Genomic DNA, 20485 nt, shown 5'->3' with positions numbered 1-20485 from the left:
GACGAGAAAGAGAGAGACTGGGGGAAAGCAGGAGCTGAGACAAAACGCTTGGCTTGAACAAACAAGACAAACTGGCCCAGACAGACAGAAAACACAGGTATAAATACCCAGGGGATAAGTGGGTAAGATGGGTGACACCTCGAGGGGGGTGGAGACAGGTGAAACAGATCAGGCAGTGACACCCTCACTCACTCATCCTCTGTCTGTTTTTCTCCCTCTATCCTGACCTCACTCTCCCTCTTAATTACCCATAAGCCATGTTTCTGTGTCTCCCGGCCCCTCATTTTCCCTCTTTGGGCTCAGCGGCAGCATTAAACAACATTTAATGAGCTTTGGATACATAAAAAAAAAATTACGGGTCTGGTTAGCCCAGAGAGCGAGAAAGAGAGACAGCCGCAGGACTGCCGAGGAATCATCACAATGTTTATCACTTTTTATTAATCACCGCTTCTAAAATAGAGGGAGAGGTGGAGGGGATGGAGAGAGATGTGTGGAGAAAGAAAGAGGGAGAAGGAGGGACAAACAGGACTAGGAATTGGAGAGAAAGATGGAGAAGGAAAGAACCATGAGAGGGAGAGAGAAAGAAATGGAGAGAAAGAGAGCCTCGTTGCTATAGTGACACTACCGCTGACACTTCCTAACCCCCTCCTTCCTCCCCAGGAGCCGAATCGTTGCATTACTCCAGCAGTTGTCAACACTATTAAGAGTCACTCAATTTGTTATCTAGCACTTCAGTTCCTGAGAAATGGGTTTTCTACAGATGAAATGCAGAATTGTTATTATCATTAGCCATGTTGCATGGGGCTCGACACAGGCCTCATGGGATTTCATATTCCTGCTGCCTGAAGGACACAAGATATGAATAGAACAGAGTAGCAATGATGAATATATATTCCCTCACGACGCCAGGACAGCGGAGTCAATCACCACCTTCCGGAGACACCTGAAACCCCACCTCTTTAAGGAATACCTGGGATAGGATAAAGTAATCCTTCTAACCCCCCCCCCCTTAAAAGATTTAGATGCACTATTGTAAAGTGGTTGCTCCGCTGGATATCATAAGGTGAATGCACCAATTTGTAAGTCGCTATGGATAAGAGCGTCTGCTAAATGACTTAAATGTAAATGTAATATGGCCATCTCTCTCTTATGCTGTCATACTGTATATCATGGGATATCGTAACAAAGATTGAATAGGAGTGGGAGATTGGCCGAGTGTGTGTGGCACAGCACCAGCGTTTGTAACCTCTCTTGCCATGTGAATAGGGTGTCTGGCCACACAAGACTGTAGTCCATTGGCAGCTTGCTTTTGGGGCCTGTTCTCACTTGTTATAACAATGTGTATCTTTACATTTTTGTCATTTAGCAGACACTCTTATCCAGAGCGACATACAAGTCGCCCGGTCGGAATATTATCGCTATTTTACGAGAAAAATCGCATAAAAATTGATTTTAAACAGCGTTTGACATGCTTCTAAGTACGGTAAAGGAACATTTTGAAATTTTTTGTAACGAAATGCGCTCGCGCGTTACGCTTTGGATAGTGACCTGAACGCACGAACAAAACGGAGGTATTTGGATATAACTATGGATTATTTGGAACCAAAACAACATTTGTTGTTGAAGTAGAAGTCCTGGGAGTACAGTCTGACGAAGAACAGCAAAGGTAATCCTATTTTTCTAATAGTAATTCTGAGTTTAGTGAGCCCGAAGTTGGCGGGTGTCTTGAATAGCTAGCCTGTGATGGCCGAGCTATGTACTTAGAATATTACAAAATGTGCTTTCGCCGAAAAGCTATTTTAAAATCGGACATAGCGAGTGCATAAAGGAGTTCCGTATCTATAATTCTTAAAATAATTGTTATGTTTTTTGTGAACGTTTATCGTGAGTAATTTAGTAAATTCACCAGAAGTGTTCGGTGGGAATGCTAGTCACATGCTAATGTAAAAAGCTGGTTTTTGATATAAATATGAACTTGATTGAACAAAACATGCATGTATTGTATAACATAATGTCCTAGGATTGTCATCTGATGAAGATCATCAAAGGTTAGTGCTGCATTTAGCTGTGGTTTGGGTTTATGTGACATTATATGCTAGCTTGAAAAATGGGTGTCTGATTATTTCTGGCTGGGTACTCTGCTGACATAATCTAAAGTTTTGCTTTCGTTGAATAGCCTTTTTGAAATCGGACAGTGTGGGTAGATTAACGAGAGTCTTGTCTTTAAAATGGTGTAAAATAGTCATATGTTTGAGAATTTGAAGTAATAGCATTTCTAAGGTATTTGAATATCGCGCCACGGGATTACACTGGCTGTTGAGTAGGTGGGACGCAAGCGTCCCACTGGCCCAGAGAGGTTAATAAACTGATCACCGTCCATTTTGAATCTCACCGTACCTTCTCCACTATGCAATCTTGTCCCCGAGCTGGTCATGGGTGCACCTTAGCCACGCTCAAGGTCCTAAACTAAATCATATCCGCCATCGATAAAAGACAGTACTGTGCAGCCGTCTTCATCGACCTGGCCAAGGCTTTCGACTCTGTCAATCACCACATTCTTATCGGCAGACTCAATAGCCTTGGCTTCTCAAATGACTGCCTCGCCTGGTTCACCAACTACCTCAGATAGAGATCAGTGTGTCAAATCGGAGGGCCTGTTGTCCGGACCTCTGGCAGTCTCTATAGGGGTACAACGGGGTTCAATTCTCGGGCAGACTCTTTTCTCTGTATATATCAGTGGGTGATTCTCTGATCCACCTCTATGCAGACGACATCATTCTGTATACATCTGGCCCTTCTTTGGACACTGTGCTAACAAACCTCCAAACGAGCTTCAACGCCATACAACACTATTTCTGTGGCCTCCAACTGCTTTTAAATGCAAGTACATGCTCTACACCGATTGCTGCCCGCACCCTCCCGCCTGACTAGCGTCACTACTCTAGACGGTTCTTACCTAGTTTATGTGGACAACTACAAATACCTAGGTGTCTGATTAGACTGTAAACTCTCCTTCCAGACTCACATTAAGCATCTCCAATCCAAAATTAAATCTAGAATTGGCATCTTATTTCGCAACAAAGCCTCCTTCACTCATGCTGCCAAACATACCCTCGTAAAACTGACTATCCTACCGATCCTTGACTTCGGCAATGTCATTTACAAAATAGCCCCCAACACTCTACTCAGGAAACTGGATGCAGTCTATCACAGTGCCATCCGTTTTATCACCAAAGCCCCATATGCTTCCTGCCACTGCGACCAGTATGCTCTCGTTGGCTAGCCCTCACAATACACAGTATCCGTCGCCAAACCCACTGGCTCCAGGTCATCTATAAGTCTTTGCTAGGTAAATCCCCACCTTATCTCAGCTCACTGGTTACCATAGCAACACCCACCCATAGCACGCACTTCAGCAGGTATATTTCACTGGTCATCCCCAAAGCCAACAACTCATTTGGCCACCTTTCCTTCCAGTTCTCTGCTGCCGATGACTGGAACAAATTGCAAAAATCTCCGAAGGTGGAGTCTTATATCTCCCTCTGTCACGTCCTGACCAGTAAAAGAGGTTATTTGTCATTGTAGTTTGGTCAGGGTGTGGCAGGGGGTGTTTGTTTTGTGTGTTTCGGTGTTTTTGGTTTATGTTCTATATTTTCTATTTCTATGTGTATATGTGTATATCTAGTTTTCTATTTCTATGTTGGGTTTTTGGCAATGACCTCCAACCAGGCAGCTGGTTGTCGTTGTCTCTAATTGGAGACCATATTTAGTTGGGTTTGTTTTCACTTTTTATTTGTGGTTGGTTGTTTCCAGTATAGTCTGCGCACCTTACTGGACTGTTTTCGTCGTCAGTTTATTTTGTTTAAGTGTTTTATTTATAAAGAAAGAAGACTTTACCCGATGCGCCTTGGTCCAATCCTTACGACGACTGTGACAGAACCACTCACCAAACAAGGACCAAGCAGCGGGGATTGGAGCACCGAAGTGAAGGATGGACGTGGGAGGCAGAATGACGTTTCTGGGAGAGGAAACTAAGGGAGCTAGATGAGGCCGAGAGGCATCCCCCCAAACAAATTGGGGGGGGGGCACACGGGGAGTTGGGCAGAGTCAGGATGGAGACCTGAGCCAACTCCCCGTGCTTATTATGGGGAGCGACGGATCAAGCAAGCACCTTGTTATGCGGAGATACGCACTGTGTTGCCCATACACGTGCACAGTCCGGTGCAGTCAATAAGGATTCCGCAGCGTTGCCATGCGAGAGTTGGCCGGCAGCCAGGGAGAAGTGCGCCGGCGCAGCGCATCTGGCCACCAGTGCATCTCCTCGGTCCAGTTTACCCTGTTCCTGCTCCTCGCACTAGCCCGGAGATGCGTGTTACTAGGCTGGCGCCTCCAAAGCCAGCCCCACGCATCAGGCCTCTAGTGCGCCTGCCCAGTCCAGTACGTCCTGTTCCTGCTCCCCGCACTCGCGCTGAAGTGCGTGTTACTAGTCTGGTGCCTCCTAAGCCAGCCCCACGCACCAGGCTTCCAGTGCGCCTGCCCAGTCCAGTACGTCCTGTTCCTGCTACGCGCACTCACCCTCCAGTGCACCTCCATAACCCGGTACAGCCAGTGCCTGCTGTGAGCACTCTGCCATTAGTATGTCCTGTTCCTGTTCCCCGCACTCATCCTCGAGTGCGCCTCCATAAACCGGTACAGCCAGTGCCTGCTGTGAGCACTCGGCCTCCAGCGACGCTCTCCAGTCTGCAGCCTCCGGCGACGTTCTCCAGTCTGCAGCCTCCAGCGACGTTCTCCAGTCTGCAGCCTCCGGCGACGCCCTCCAGTCTGTAGCCTCCGGCGAAGCTCTCCAGTCTGGAGCCTCCGGCGACGCTCCTCAGCCCTGAGCCTTCGGCGACGCTCCCCAGCCCGGAGTCTCGGGCGACGCTCCCCAGCCTAGGGTCTTCTGAACGGGAGCTACGCCCAGAGCCAGAGCCACCTCCGTAGTGGGAGGATTGGGAAGGGGGGTGTAGCACAGGGACCGTTGTTGACGGTGGCCACCCTCCCTTCCCTCCCTTTAAGTTTGGGGTTGTTTTTGTGTTTTTTTGTTTGTTTTTGAGGTGCATTCGGGGTCTGCACCTTTGGGGGGGGGGAACTGTCACGTCCTGACCAGTAAAAGGGGTTATTTGTCATTGTAATTTGGTCAGGGCGTGGCAGGGGGTGTTTGTTTTGTGTGTTTCGGTGTTTTTGGTTTATGTTCTATATTTTCTATTTCTATGTTGGGTTTTTGGCAATGACCTCCAATTAGAGGCAGCTGGTTGTCATTGCCTCTATTTGGAGCCCATATTTAGTTGGGTTTGTTTTCACTTGTGTTTTGTGGGTGGTTGTTTTCCTGTATAGCCTGTGTTGCCTTACGGAACTGCTTCGTCGTTTTGTTTAAGTGTTATCTTTAAATAAATTAAGTTTATCAAGCCAGAGTCTATTTTGTTAAATATTTTTTTTGTATCGAGTGTATTTACCGACGGCCTGTATAGGTCCGGAAAAATACATAAATTATAGTTTTTTTTACTCTGCCTGTAAATCCCTATCTCGGCAACACGGATTGATTTGCTATGTCTCTTCTCATGGAGGCTTCCCCATCCAGAGGAAATAGTTAGTGTTTCACGCGCTGCAGGAGCTGTATTTGCTATGATTTTTACATTGGATAAAAGTAGATATCATACACTACACTTCAGTTATCATACACTACAGTTGAGGAACAATGGGAAAGTAATTCTGCTTTGAAAGTTGATAAACTTGTAACCTCACATTTGAGAAAATGGACCTTGAATGTTTTGGTACCTATTGGAGCGCTCTTCTTTGTCTACACCCATTCAGCATCGTTCACACCCTTTTAAGCTTTATCCCCACCCATCACTTTAAGGATTCACATGTGAAGCTTTGTACTAAAACAACCAAAGATTTCAAGACTAAAGGCTACGGGTGTGTTCGGAAATTTTATCTGTAGTGCCAGAGTGTGCTCTAGGCATTCGTAAACTCAGAGCGTTGTCAGATTGGCTGTTCATAAATTCAGAACGTTTTGTTCTGAGTGTGCAGAGCGCACACTGGACGCTCTGGCCGAAAAGTAGGGTTGATCTGAGCATTCAGACTTGTAATCAATGAACTTGTAACCTAAATTTGGAGTAAACACCTACTGGAGAGCTCTTTTGTCGTCTAGATCCTCTTAAGGTTTAGCCCCACTTATCTCTAAGGATTTGCATGTGATGCCATGAAGTAAACAACCAAAGATTTCAAGAATAAAAGCTGGTTCATACTTCGGGTGTATTTGGAAATTTAATCTGGAGTGCCAGCATGTGCTCTGGGCGTTTGTAAACTCAGAGCGTTTCACTCTTGGAGCATTCAGAGTACACACTGGACGCTCTGACCGAGGAGTAGGGTTGATCAGAGCGTTCTGTCCTAACAGCAGTCAAGCTCCCAAGCTAACTGGCTAACGTTGGCTAGCTACTTCCTGACACAAATGACAGAACAGCTCACTTTGACCATTTTACCCGCCCTAGCAGAGCTGGTTAGGCTGTTTTAATATTATCCAGAGCGTTGGTGACTGCGAGAGTGCTCTGAAATCAGAGTAGATAGCCAGAGCAAATTTACCAGCTATGTCTATAGACAGCTGTCGCAGTGACATCATAAACATTCTATTGAAATAGTTACTTGCATAGTGGAGTATATTGTTTGAAAATTAGCTAGCTAGCTATACAATGAACCATAATCGCAACTCATAACGTTACTACCCTGCATAAATATGCAGCTAGCTAACCAACCAGGTTCAATGTTAGCTAGCTAACTAGCAATGCAAATAGCTCTGAGACACGAATAATATTACTACACAGATCATACACGTAATGTTAGCTAGCTAGCCATCCAGCTAACATTAGCTAGTTAGCTAACAATACACTTGAAATGACTTGAAATGAAAATGACTTTCTGACAAAATTAGAAACACGTAATATCTGAAAATGTAGCGAGCTCAACTCTCTTTCCCGTATTCATAGATGGACGCTTCTCCCTCTCTGTCACGGATGCCATGTTTTCCCTTAGTTGGAAGACATAATCCAGAGACAGGTGTTTTATACAACAGCCTTCTATGTGTTCACTTTTCGACTCCGTCTGCATATTTACAATCAAACGGTAGCATTTTCTCCATCTCCTTAAATATCATACTCTAATGCCACTGATTTCAAAACTCGGTCCTCCAGAAAGTGGAGAGCAACACTTATGCAGTTCTACTACATGATATCTTTCAAAAAAAATCTGCGTTAGAAAGGATTACCTACACATTCTGACCAGCTCATATTATAGACAGAAGTGTGCTACATGGCAGACCAATCCAAACTCATATCTCGGCATGTCCAGCCCACTCATTATCTCAGCCAATCATGGCTAGCGGGAAGGTTGCTGACTTTTTCCATGGCTAAAAATCAAATGTTATTGGTCACATACACATGGTTAGCGGATGTCAATGCGAGTGTAGCGAAATGCTTGTGCTTCTGGTTCTGACAGTGCAGTAATATCTAACAAGTAACCAAACAATTTCCGAACAACTACACAATACACACACATCTAAAGGAGTGAATGAGAATATGTACAGTTGAAGTCGGAAGTTTACATAGACTTAGGTTGGAGTCATTAAAACTAATTTTTCAACCACTCCACAAATTTCTTGGTAACAAACTATAGTTTTGGCAAGTCGGTTAGGACATCTACTTTGTGCATGACACAAGTAATTTTCCCAACAATTGTTTACAGACAAATTATTTCATTTGTAATTCACTGCATCACAATTCCAGTGGGTCAGAAGTTTACATACACTAAGTTGACTGTGCCTTTAAACAGCTTGGAAAATTCAAAAAAATTATGTCATGGCTTTAGGAGCTTCTGTTAGGCTAATTGGCATCATTTGAGTCAATTGGAGGTGTACCTGTGGATGTATTTCAAGGCCTACCTTCAAACTCAGTGCCTCTTTGCTTGACATCATGGGAAAATCAAAAGAAATAAGCCAAGACCTCAGAAAAAAATTGTAGACCTCCACAAGTCTGGTTAATCCTTGGGAGCAATTTCCAAATGCCTGAATGTACCACGTTCATCTATACACACAAAGTATGCAATCATAAACACCATGGGATCATGCAGCCGTCATACCTCTCCGGAAGGAGACGCATTCTGTCTCCTAGAGAGACAAGGAAGAAGCCACTGCTCCAAAACTGCCATAAAAAAAGACAGACTATGGTTTGCAACTGCACATGGGGACAAAGATCATACTTTTTGGAGAAATGTCCTCTGGTCTGATGAAACAAAAATAGAACTGTTTGGCCATAATGACCATCGTTATGTTTGGAGGAAAAAGGGGGAGGGCTTGCAAGCCGAAGAACACCATCCCAACCGTGAAGCACGGGGGTGGTAGCATCATGTTGTGGGAGTGCTTTGCTGCAGGAGGGACTGGTGCACTTCACAAAATAGATGGCATCATGAGGAAAGGAAAATTAGGTGGATATATTGAAGTAACATCAAGACATCAGTCAGGAAGTTAAAGCTTTGTCGCAAATGTGTCTTCCAAATGGACAATGACCACAAGCGTACTTCCAAAGTTGTGGCAAAATGTCTTAAGGACAACAAAGTCAAGGTATTGGAGTGGCCATTACAAAGCTCTGACCTCAATCCTATAGAAGATTTGTGGGCAGAACTGAAAAAGCTTGTGTGAGCAAGGAGGCCAACAAACCTGACTCAGTTACACCAGCTCTGTCAGGAGGAATGGGCCAAAATTCACCCAACTTATTGTGGGAAGCTTGTGGAGGGCTACTCGAAACGTTTGACCCAAATTAAACAATTTAAAGGCAATGCTACCAAATGCTAATTGAGTGTATGTAAACTTCTGACCTACTGGGAATGTGATGTAAGAAATAAAAGCTTAAATAAATAATTCTCTGTACTATTATTCTTAAAATAAAGTGGTGATCCTAACTGACCTAAGACATGCATTGTTTACTAGGATTAAATGTCAGGAATTGTGAAAAACTGAGTTTAAATGTATTTGGCTAAGGTGTATGTAAACTTCCGACTTTAACTGTCATATACATATATGGATGAGCGATGGCCGAGCGGCATACTCAAGGTGCAATAGATGGTATAAAATATAGTATATACATATGACGAGTAATGTAAGATAGGTAAACATTATTAAAATGGCATTATTTAAAGGGGCATTGTATAAAGTGACGAGTGATCCATTTATTAAAGTGGCTAGTGATTGGGTCTCAATGTAGGCAGCAGCGTCTCACAAGCTGTTTTTCAGTCTCTCGGCTTTGATGCACTTGTACTGACCTCGCCTGTTGGATGGTAGCGGTGTGAACAGGCAGTTGCTCGGGTGGTTGTTGTCCTTGATTATCTTTTTGGCCTTCCTGTGACATCAGGTGCTAAGCTCGAAATGTTACAATTGTATTCGTATTTACAGATGGCATACACGTTTGTTATTAAGGCACATGAAAGATGTCATTTCAGAAGAAAAAAAAAACATTTTGATAAAAAAAGATTACGTTCAAATGTCTCTCCTGTGAAGTGGGTGGGGAGCATTAAGCTAGGGAGACAGCCAACCTAACTTACGCATTGAATTACCGCTACTACTTTGTGCTTAATAAGAGAACCCAATATACACTGCTCAAAAAAATAAAGGGAACACTTAAACAACACAATGTAACTCCAAGTCAATCACACTTCTGTGAAATCAAACTGTCCACATAGGAAGCAACACTGATTGACAATAAATTTCACATGCTGTTGTGCAAATGGAATAGACAACAGGTGGAAATTATAGGCAATTAGCAAGACACCCCAATAAAGGAGTGGTTCTGCAGGTGGTGACCACAGACCACTTCTCAGTTCCTATGCTTCCTGGCTGATGTTTTGGTCACTTTTGAATGCTGGCGGTGCTTTCACTCTAGTGGTAGCATGAGACAAAGTCTACAACCCACACAAGTGGCTCTGGTAGTGCAGCTCATCCAGGATGGCACATCAATGCGAGCTGTGGCAAGAAGGTTTGCTGTGTCTGTCAGCGTAGTGTCCAGAGCATGGAGGCGCTACCAGGAGACAGACCAGTACATCAGCAGACGTGGAGGAGGCCGTAGGAGGGCAACAACCCAGCAGCAGGACCGCTATCTCCGCCTTTGTGCAAGGAGGAGCAGGAGGAGCACTGCCAGAGCCCTGCAAAATGACCTCCAGCAGGCCACAAATGTGCATGTGTCTGCTCAAACGGTCAGAAACAGACTCCATGAGGGTGGTATGAGGGCCCGACGTCCACAGGTGGGGATTGTGCTTACAGCCCAACATTGTGCAGGACGTTTGGCATTTGCCAGAGAACACCAAGATTGGCAAATTCGCCACTGGCGCCCTGTGCTCTTCACAGATGAAAGCAGGTTCACACTGAGCACATGTGACAGACGTGACAGAGTCTGGAGACGCCGTGGTGAACGTTCTGCTGCCTGCAACATCCTCCAGCATGACCGGTTTGGCGGTGGGTCAGTCATGGTGTGGGGTGGCATTTCTTTGGGGGGCCGCACAGCCCTCCATGTGCCTGCCAGAGGTAGCCTGACTGCCATTAGGTACCGTGATGAGATCCTCAGACCCCTTGTGAGACCATATGCTGGTGCGGTTGGCCCTGGGTTCCTCCTAATGCAAGACAATGCTAGACCTCATGTGGCTGGAGTGTGTCAGCAGTTCCTGCAAGAGGAAGGCATTGAAGCTATGGACTGGCCCGCCCGTTCCCCAGACCTGAATCCAATTGAGCACATCTGGGACATCATGTCTCGCTCCATCCACCAACGCCACGTTGCACCACAGACTGTCCAGGAGTTGGCGGATGCTTTAGTCCAGGTCTGGGAGGAGATCCCTCAGGAGACCATCCGCCACCTCATCAGGAGCATGCCCAGGCATTGTAGGGAGGTCATACAGGCATGTGGAGGCCACACACACTACTGAGCCTCATTTTGACTTGTTTTAAGGACATTACATCAAAGTTGGATCAGCCTGTAGTGTGGTTTTCCACTTTAATTTTGAGTGTGACTCCAAATCCAGACCTCCATGGGTTGATAAATTGGATTTCCATTGATTATTTTGGTGTGATTTTGTTGTCAGCACATTCAACTATGTAAAGAAAAAGTATTTAATAAGATTATTTCATTCATTCAGATCTAGGATGTGTTATTTTAGTGTTCCCTTTATTTTTTGAGCAGTATATTATTCAGTCTCAAATCTAGGCAGGGCGCAGAAACAAAGGAAAGTGCTCTCAGCAGAAAAGGAAAATTAACTTCTAATCAACTTACATCTAATAAACTTAGATTGGGGTACAAAACACAACAGTGAAAATAGACAGAAACTGAACACACACACACACACACACGCTTGTTTTTCTAGCCTCGTGGGGACCAATTTTTGTTGTTGTTCCTATTTTCCCTAACCCTAAACCTAACCCTAATTGTAACCCTTACCCTAACTCCTAATTTTTAAATAGTCTTTGTCCTCATGGGATGTGGGAAATGTCCCCACAAGGATAGAAGAACAAGTCCACACACACACACACACACACACACACAAACCCCCCTCCAAAGCCCCTCAATTAGCTCTGTTCTCCCCTCTCTACCCCGACATGTAGGTACCCTGGACGTGTGGCTGAGGGTGAAGAGCATCGCCTCTGTGGACACTAAGGTCTGGAGCCTGATTGGGAACCAGGGTCCTGACTGGAACCAGGCCAACATCATTGTCAACCCTAGCGGACCCTTCCAGGTAAGGCCGTCCACGAGCATGCCTGGACAAAAATGTACCGTATTGACAAAATATTCAAATGACTGCATTATCTTTCATCAGCATTCTGGAAAAATGTTAATTTTAAAGTTTTCGTTTTCAAATGAACTTGAGAGTCGAGAAACTTTCACAGCACATTGTAGGGCGATGACTACTAATGTAAAAAATGAAATCAAAAACAATTCTGACACAGGTTTGCTCACACTTTACTTGGATAGTCCGGATAGTCCAAATAAAGTTTTACCCAAGGTTTTTACAGGACACCAATGATTTATGATGAGAATGGGTAATCCACAGAATGTTCAGTGCTTTATTGTACAAAATAAAGTGATTTGTTTACAAAAACAAATAGCAAAAACTTGCTAAAATGTAAATATGTTTTCCCAAATGCAGTCGTCCTGCCTGTCCCTGGTCATGAGTAAGCCTGATATTCCTGGTTGGCACGCTATGGAGGTCCACTCGGCTCCACAGGAGCCTCAGTTGCACTTTACTCCCACTCATTCCTATAGAAGTCAGGCATGCTGAAGCGCTGACTCAGTGTGTGTAGTGTGCAGTGATTACCGCTCAGGGCTCCATCTCATCTCTCCAGGTCTCCCGTTTGTGCTGAATCAAGTCTATATAGTGTGTGTGTGTGTGTGTGTGTGTGTGTGTGTGTGTGTGTGTGTGTGTGTGTGTGTGTGTGTGTGTGTGTGTGTGTGTGTGTGTGTGTGTACATTCCTGAGTGAGTGGGTGTGCATGCATGTGTGTGTGCGTTCGTGTGTGTGTACATCTGTGTCTTATCTGGGTCATTGTAAGAGTGTGGATATACGGCTCTTATGTATGTGTACATTTTATTTTATTTTTTTTATTTCACCTTTATTTAACCAGGTAGGCTAGTTGAGAACAAGTTATCATTTGCAACTGCGACCTGGCCAAGATAAAGCATAGCAATTCAACACATACAAAAACACAGAGTTACACATGGAATAAACAAAACATACAGTGTAAAGGGTCCTAGGTGTAGCTGGTGTAGAAAGTCAGGCGCAGGACAGCAGATATGAGTAATCAACGTATTTATACTCAAAATGTCAAATATACAAAGTAACAAATACACGCACACCATGACAGACCGAAAATACAATAAACAATCACTCACAAAAAACCATGAGGGAACAGAGGGTTAAATACTGAACAAGTAATTGTGGGATTGAAATCAGTTGTGTCAAACAAAGACAAAACAAATGTAAAATGAAAAGTGGATCGGCGGTGGCTAGAAGGCCGGTGACGTCGACCGCCGAATGCCGCCCGAACAAGGAGAGGGACTGACTTCGGCAGAAGTCGTGACATACAGTCAGTAATAGAGTAGGACAAAAGAAAACAAAAAGTCTATATACAGTGAGTGCAAATGAGGTAAGATAAAAGGGAGTTAAGGCAATAAATAGGCCATGGTGGTGAAGTAATTACAATATAGCAATTAAACACTGGAATGGTAGATGTGCAGAAGATGAATGTGCAAGTAGAGATACTGGGGTGCAAAGGAGCAAGATAAATAAATGAATACAGAATGGGGATGTGGTAGGTAGATAGATGGGCTATTTACAGATGGGCTATGTACAGGTGCAGTGATCTGTGAGCTGCTCTGACAGCTGGTGCTTAAAGCTAGTGAGGGAGATATGAGTCTCCAGCTTTAGTGATTTTTGCAGTTTGTTCCAGTCATTGGCAGCAGAGAACTGGAAGGAAAGGCGACCAAAGGAGGAATTGGCTTTGGGGGTGACCAGTGAGATATACCTGCTGGAGCGCATGCTACGAGTGGGTGCTGCTATGGTGACCAGTGAGCTGAGATAAGGCGGGGCTTTACCTACATGCCTGTGTTTGAACGTGTGTATTTACAGTAGAGGAAAGTGCACATATTGGTTTGCCAGTCAGCAACCTGCTAGTGTGAATATGGCAGAATACAAACAGAGTAGTCATTCCATCCGCAAGGCAATCAAACAGGCAAAATGTCAATATAGAGACAAACTTGAGTCGCAATTCACTGGCTCAGACACGAGACGTATGTGGCAGGGTCTACAGACAATCACGGACTACAATAGAAAAACTAGCCATGTCGCAGACACCAACGTCTTGCTTGCAGACAAGCGGAACACCTTCTCTGCCCACTTTGAGGATAACACAGTGCCAACTACGCGGCCCGCTACCAAGGACTGTGGGCTCTCCTTCTCCGTGGCCGACGTGAGTAAGACATTTAAACTTGTTAACCCTCGCAAGGCTGCGTGCTAAGGTGGCATCCCTAGCCGCGTCCTCAGAGCATGTGCAGACCAGCTGGCTGGTGTGTTTACAGACATATTCAATCTCTCCCTATCCCAGTCTGCTGTCCCCACCATTGTTCCTTTACCCAAGAATACAAAGGTAACTGAACTAAATGACTATCGCCCCGCAGCATTCACCTATGCCATCATGAAGTACTTTGAGAGACCAGTCAAGGATCATATCACCTCCACCTTACCTGTCACCCTAGACCCACTTCAATTTGCTTACCGCCCCAATAGGTCCACAGACGATGCAATCGGCATCACGTTACACACTGCCCTATCCCATCTGGACAAGAGGAATACCTATGTAAGTATGCTGAATGCTGACTATAGCTCAGCATTCAACACTATAGTACCCTCCAAGTTCATCTTTAAGCTCGAGGCCCTGCGTCCGAACCCCGCCCTGTGCAACTTGGTCCTGGACTTCCTGAGGGGCCACCCCCAGCTGGTGAAGGTAGACCAACAACACCTCCACTTTGCTGATCCTCAACACTGGGGCCCCACAAGGGTGAGTATTCAGCCCCCTCCTGTACTCCCTGTTCACCCATGACTTTGTGGCCAAGCATGCCGCCAACTCAATCATCAAGTTTGCAGACGACACAACAGTAGTAGTCTTGATTACCAACAATGACGAGACAGCCTACAGAGAGGAGGTGAGGGCTCTGGGACAGAGAGACTGAAAAACAGCTTCTCTCTCAAGGCCATGAGACTGTTGAATAGCCATCACTAGCACAGAGTGGCTGCAGCCTATATACACAGACTTAAAATTATTGGCCACTTTGATAAATGGTACACTAGTCACTTTAATAATGTTTACATATCTTGCATTTCTCATATCATATGTACAGTTGAAGTCGGAAGTTTACATACACCTTAGCCAAATACATTTAAACTCAGTTTATCACAATTCCTGACATTTAATCCTAGTAAAAAATGCCTGTCTTAGGTCAATTAGGATCACCACTTTATTATAAGAATGTGAAATGTCAGAATAGTAGTAGAGAGAATTATTTATTTCAGCTTTCATTTCTTTACATACACAATTACATACACTCAATTAGTATTTGCTAGCCTCTATCGGACCGGCGGGACGAATTCGTCCCACCTACGTAACAGCCAGTTGAATCCAGTGGCGCGATTTTTGAAACGTTTGAAATACTATTACTTCAATTTCTCAAACATATGACTATTTTACAGCTATTTAAAGACAAGACTCTCGTTAATCTAACCACACTGTCCGATTTCAAAAAGGCTTTACCACGAAAGCAAAACATTAGATTATGTCAGGAGAGTGCCCAGCCAGAAATAATCAGACACCCATTTTTCAAGCTAGCATATAATGTCACAAAAACCCAAACCACAGCTAAATGCAGCACTAACCTTTTATGATCTTCATCAGATGACACACCTAGGACATTATGTTATACAATACATGCATGTCTGTTCAATCAAGTTCATATTTATATCAAAAACCAGCTTTTCACATTAGCATGTGACATTCAGAAAAAGCATACCCCCCGCAAACTTCCGGGGAATTTACTAACAGTTTGCTAAATTACTCACGATAAACGTTCACAAAAAGCATAACAATTATTTTAAGAATTATAGATACATTACTCCTCTATGCACTCGATATGTCCGATTTTAAAATAGCTTTTCGGATGAAGCACATTTTGCAATATTCTAAGTACATAGCCCAGCCATCACGGGCTAGCTATTTAGACACCCAACCAGTTTAGCCTTCACCAAAATCATATTTCCTATAAGAAAAATGGTCTTACCTTTCCTGTTCTTCGTCAGAATGCACTCCCAGGACTTCTACTTCAATAACAAATGTAGATTTGGTCCCAAATAATCCATCGTTATGTTCCATCAGCGACGTTTTGTTCGTGCGTTCTAGACACTATCAGAATTGTAAATCACGGTTGTGCGCATGGCGCTGAACGTGACAAAACATTTCTAAATATTCCATTACCGTACTTCGAAGCATGTCAACCGCTGTTTAAAATAAATTTTTATGCAATTTATCTCGTAGAAAAGCGATAATATTCCGACCGGGAATCTGCAATTAGCTAAACAGCCGAATGAAAATACTCCACGGGGGCGAATCGCGTACGCGCCTAATTCTATTGTCACCTAATGGGACACTTGGAAAAGGCGATAATGTGTTTCAGCCTGAGGCTGCCTCGTCATCGTTCAGGTTTTTCCCTGGTTCTGAGAGCCTATTGGAGCCCTGGGAATTGTCACGTTACAGCTAAGATCCTGACTCTTCAATAAACAGAAGCAAGAACAACAACACCTTGTCAGACAGGGTACTTCCTGCATGAAACCTTCTCAGGTTTTTGCCTGCCATAGGAGTTCTGTTATACTCACAGACACCATTCAAACAGTTTTAGAAACTTTAGGGTGTTTTCTATCCAAACCTGAACAATAATATGCATATTCTAGCTTCTGAGTTGGTGTAGGAGGCAGTTAAAAATGGGCACATCTTTTTTCCAAAATTCTCAATGCTGCCCCCTAGCCCATAGAGGCTAGCATTGCCTTTAAATTGTTGAACATGGGTCAAACATTTCGGGTAGCCTTCCACAAGCTTCCCACAGTAAGTTGTGTTCATTTTGGCCCATTCCTCCTGACAGAGCTGGTGTAACTGAGTCAGGTTTGTAGGCCTCCTTGCTCGCAAACGCTTTTTCAGTTCTGCCCTAAAATTTTCTATAGGTTTGAGGTCAGGGCTTTGTGATGGCCACTCCAATACCACTCCAATACGCTTGCGTCCCACCTACTCAACTGCCAGTGTAATCCCGTAGCGCGATATTCAAATACCTTAGAAATGCTATTACCCTAATTTCTCAAACATATGACTATTTTACACCATTTTAAAGACAAGACTATCGTTAATCTAACCACACTGTCCGATTTCAAAAAGGCTTTACAACGAAAGCAAAACATTAGATTATGTCAGCAGAGTACCCAGCCAGAAATAATCAGACACCCATTTTTCAAGCTAGCATATATGTCACATAAACCCAAACCACAGCTAAATGCAGCACTAACCTTTAATGATCTTCATCAGATGACAATCCTAGGACATTATGTTATACAATACATGCATGTTTTGTTCAATCAAGTTCATATTTATATCAAAAAACAGCTTTTTACATTAGCATGTGACGTTCAGAACTAGAATACCCCCCGCAAACTTCCGGTGAATTTAGTAAATTACTCACGATAAACGTTCACAAAAAACATAACAATTATTTTAAGAATTATAGATACAGAACTCCTTTATGCACTCGCTATGTCCGATTTTAAAATAGCTTTTCGGTGAAAGCACATTTTGCAATATTCTGAGTAGATAGCCCGGCATCACAGGGCTAGCTATTTAGACACCCACCAAGTTTAGCCCTCACCAAAGTCAGATTTACTATAAGAAAAATGTTATTACCTTTGCTGTTTTTCGTCAGAATGCACTCCCAGGACTTCTACTTCAATAACAAATGTTGGTTTGGTTCAAAATAATCCATAGTTATGTTCAAATATCCTCTGTTTTGTTCGTGCGTTCAAGACACTATCCGAAAGGGTAAAGAAGGGTGACGCGCCCGACGCGTTTCGTGACAAAAAAAATCTAAATATTCCATTACCGTAATTCGAAGCATGTCAACTGCTGTTTAAAATACATTTTTATGCCATTTTTCTCGTAAAATAGCGATAATATTCCGACCGGGAAACCGTGTTTTAGTTCAAAGAGAGAGAAAATAAAAACATGGGGTCGCCTTGTGCACGCGCCTCAGTCTCATTGTCTTCTGATAGACCACTTACCAAAGGCGCTAATGTTTTTCAGCCAGGGGCTGCAAAGACGTCATTCAGCTTTTTCCCGGGTTCTGAGAGCCTATGGGAGCCGTAGGAAGTGTCACGTTACAGCAAAGATCCTAAGTTTTCAATAAAGAGAGTCAAGAAGCCCAAGGAATGGTCAGAGAGGGCACTTCCTGTACAGAATCTTCTCAGGTTTTTGCCTGCCATATGAGTTCTGTTATGCTCACAGACACCATTCAAACAATTTTAGAAACTTTAGGGTGTTTTCTATCCAAAGCCAATAATTATATGCATATTCTAGTTTCTGGGCAGTAGTAATAACCAGATTAAATCGGGTACGTTTTTTATCCGGCCGTGTTAATACTGCCCCCTAGCCCTAACAGGTTAAGATTTGTAAGAAAGATACCTATAATACATAGCAGACAGTGTCTGCTGTGTCAACAGTTTTCATTGTATAGACAGTGTCTGGTCCTCCTACTCCAAACTGGAACCATCTCTCTCTGGTACGATATAGAACAGAAACATTAACTCATGTTCTGGAATGTGCTTTAGGTTTTATCACCCAAAAGACATCGTAAATCTCCTATCAGTGTTATCTCCCAGAGGCCCATCCTCAGTAGAACACACACACACAATAGTTAAGAATACTCTGTTCTGTTGAAATAAAATGGGGATTTGCAATAAAAGTATTAAACATAATCTTACAATTTTGCCACCATAATCCCCCATTTTGAGAATACTCTCAATTTAAAAGAAAATTACAAGATTTAAGAACATTCATTCACATGTAGAAAATGCATATATTCTACATAAACCAAGAAGCATTAAAAACAACAACTCATTGCATGCTCAGCCTCCTTCCAAGAAAAAGTATCCTCCAACACATTTTCTAAGCACTCTAGCAATTTGTCTGGTAAGGTCATGATACACAGTCACCTGCAAGAACCCATGAAGAAAAACTAAAAATGCATACAGTTTATTAGATTCAAAGCTATATCGTCATAGACAGTGAAAAGTACATATTTAATGCATAATGCAGTGCATGCAACAATGGAGTTTAATAAAATAAGCTTTAGTTATCCATCACACTCCAATGGTACAGCATGGTATGTTGGAAATGACTATTTCCATCCCAGAAACTAACATTAGCATATCTTGTTGGACAAATCCAGGTAGTGACTCCTAGTTAATCTGTTGGGGTTAGGGGGCAGTATTTACACGGCCGGATAAAAAACGTACCCAATTTAAACTGGTTACTACTCTTGCCCAGAAACGAGAATATGCATATAATTAGTAGATTTGGATAGAAAACACTCTAAAGTTTTTAAAACTGTTTAAATGGTGTCTGTGAGTATAACAGAACTCATATGGCAGGCCAAAACCTGAGAAGACTCCATACAGGAAGTGCCCTGTCTGACAATTTGTTCTCCTTCTGTGGCATCTCAAAAATAGCAAAAAAATTGATTTTAAACAGAGTTTCACATGCTTCGAAGTACGGTAATGGAGTATTTTGAAATTTTTTGTCACGAAATGCGCTCGCCCTTCAGATACTGACCTGAATGCACGAACAAAATGGAGGTATTTGAATATAACTATGGATTATTTGGAACAAAAACAACATTTGTTGTTGAAGTAGATGTCCTGGGAGTGCATTCTGACAAAGAACAGCAAAGGTAATCCAATTTTTCTTATAGTAAATCTGAGTTTGGTGAGGGCCAAACTTGGTGGGTGTCAAATTAGCTAGCCGTGATGGCCGGGCTATGTACTCAGAATATTGCAAAATGTGCTTTCGCCGAAAAGCTATTTTAAAATCTGACACCGCGATTGCATAAAGGAGTTCTGTATCTATAATTCTTAAAATAATTGTTATGTATTTTGTGAACGTTAATTGTTAGTAATGTTACGAACCGGCTCAGGGTTCGCAACAAAAGGGAGACAACGTGGAGACAAGGTGTATCAAAAATATATATTTATTAAATAAAGCAACTAAGAAGGTAACAATGGCATGTGTAATCAGTAATCAGTAGTGTAAGTGAGTGTGTTGCATACTTGAATGTAATAATGCAGAGTGTTGAAAGGTGCCAAAGCAAATAACCAACAAAACCACAAAACTACACAACCAAAAACAGCAAGGTGTCTGTGTGGAGAGAGTCTCCTCAATGAATGGGGAAGAGGTCCATTTATCCTGGGAAACACCTGAGCCCAGGTGTTTCCCCTTCATCTGACGACCCTTCCAACTCCGCCCACCGGCCTCCTAATAAAGAAACAAGGACAAGAGAGAATACGGCAGACAGAGTGGGAGGGTCGTCACACCCCCCCCATAAAACCGGGGACCAACAAGGACCCCGGAACAACGCACCAGCCTCTGCCTCCCAAATTGAAAAGGGGTTACGTGTTCACAGTTCCCTCTGTTACAACCAGCCTCCTCCTCCCTAGACCTCAGCAACCTTTACACAGGAAGCAACTTTTAAGAGGAAAGAAAAAAACGAGACCAGGAGGAAACAGACAGGAACGACAGAACACGACAACACCAAACAACGGTCAGTCACATAAATTTTCAGGAA

General features: G+C 43.3%; 1 protein-coding gene across 1 annotated transcript in view; it reads left to right on the top strand.

Annotated features, from left to right (window-relative positions):
* LOC115162606 (MAM domain-containing glycosylphosphatidylinositol anchor protein 1-like) overlaps positions 1–20485 on the top strand; it is a 367347-nt gene that overhangs the window by 315481 nt on the left and 31381 nt on the right. The window contains exon 16 of the mRNA XM_029714070.1: positions 11672–11802. Coding sequence (XP_029569930.1) covers positions 11672–11802 — 131 coding nt within the window. The remainder of the gene's footprint in view (positions 1–11671; positions 11803–20485) is intronic.

The sequence above is a fragment of the Salmo trutta genome, chromosome 25 (assembly GCF_901001165.1).
Source record: "Salmo trutta chromosome 25, fSalTru1.1, whole genome shotgun sequence".
NCBI lineage: Eukaryota > Metazoa > Chordata > Actinopteri > Salmoniformes > Salmonidae > Salmo > Salmo trutta.
This window is presented reverse-complemented; position numbering and strand designations above follow the sequence as displayed.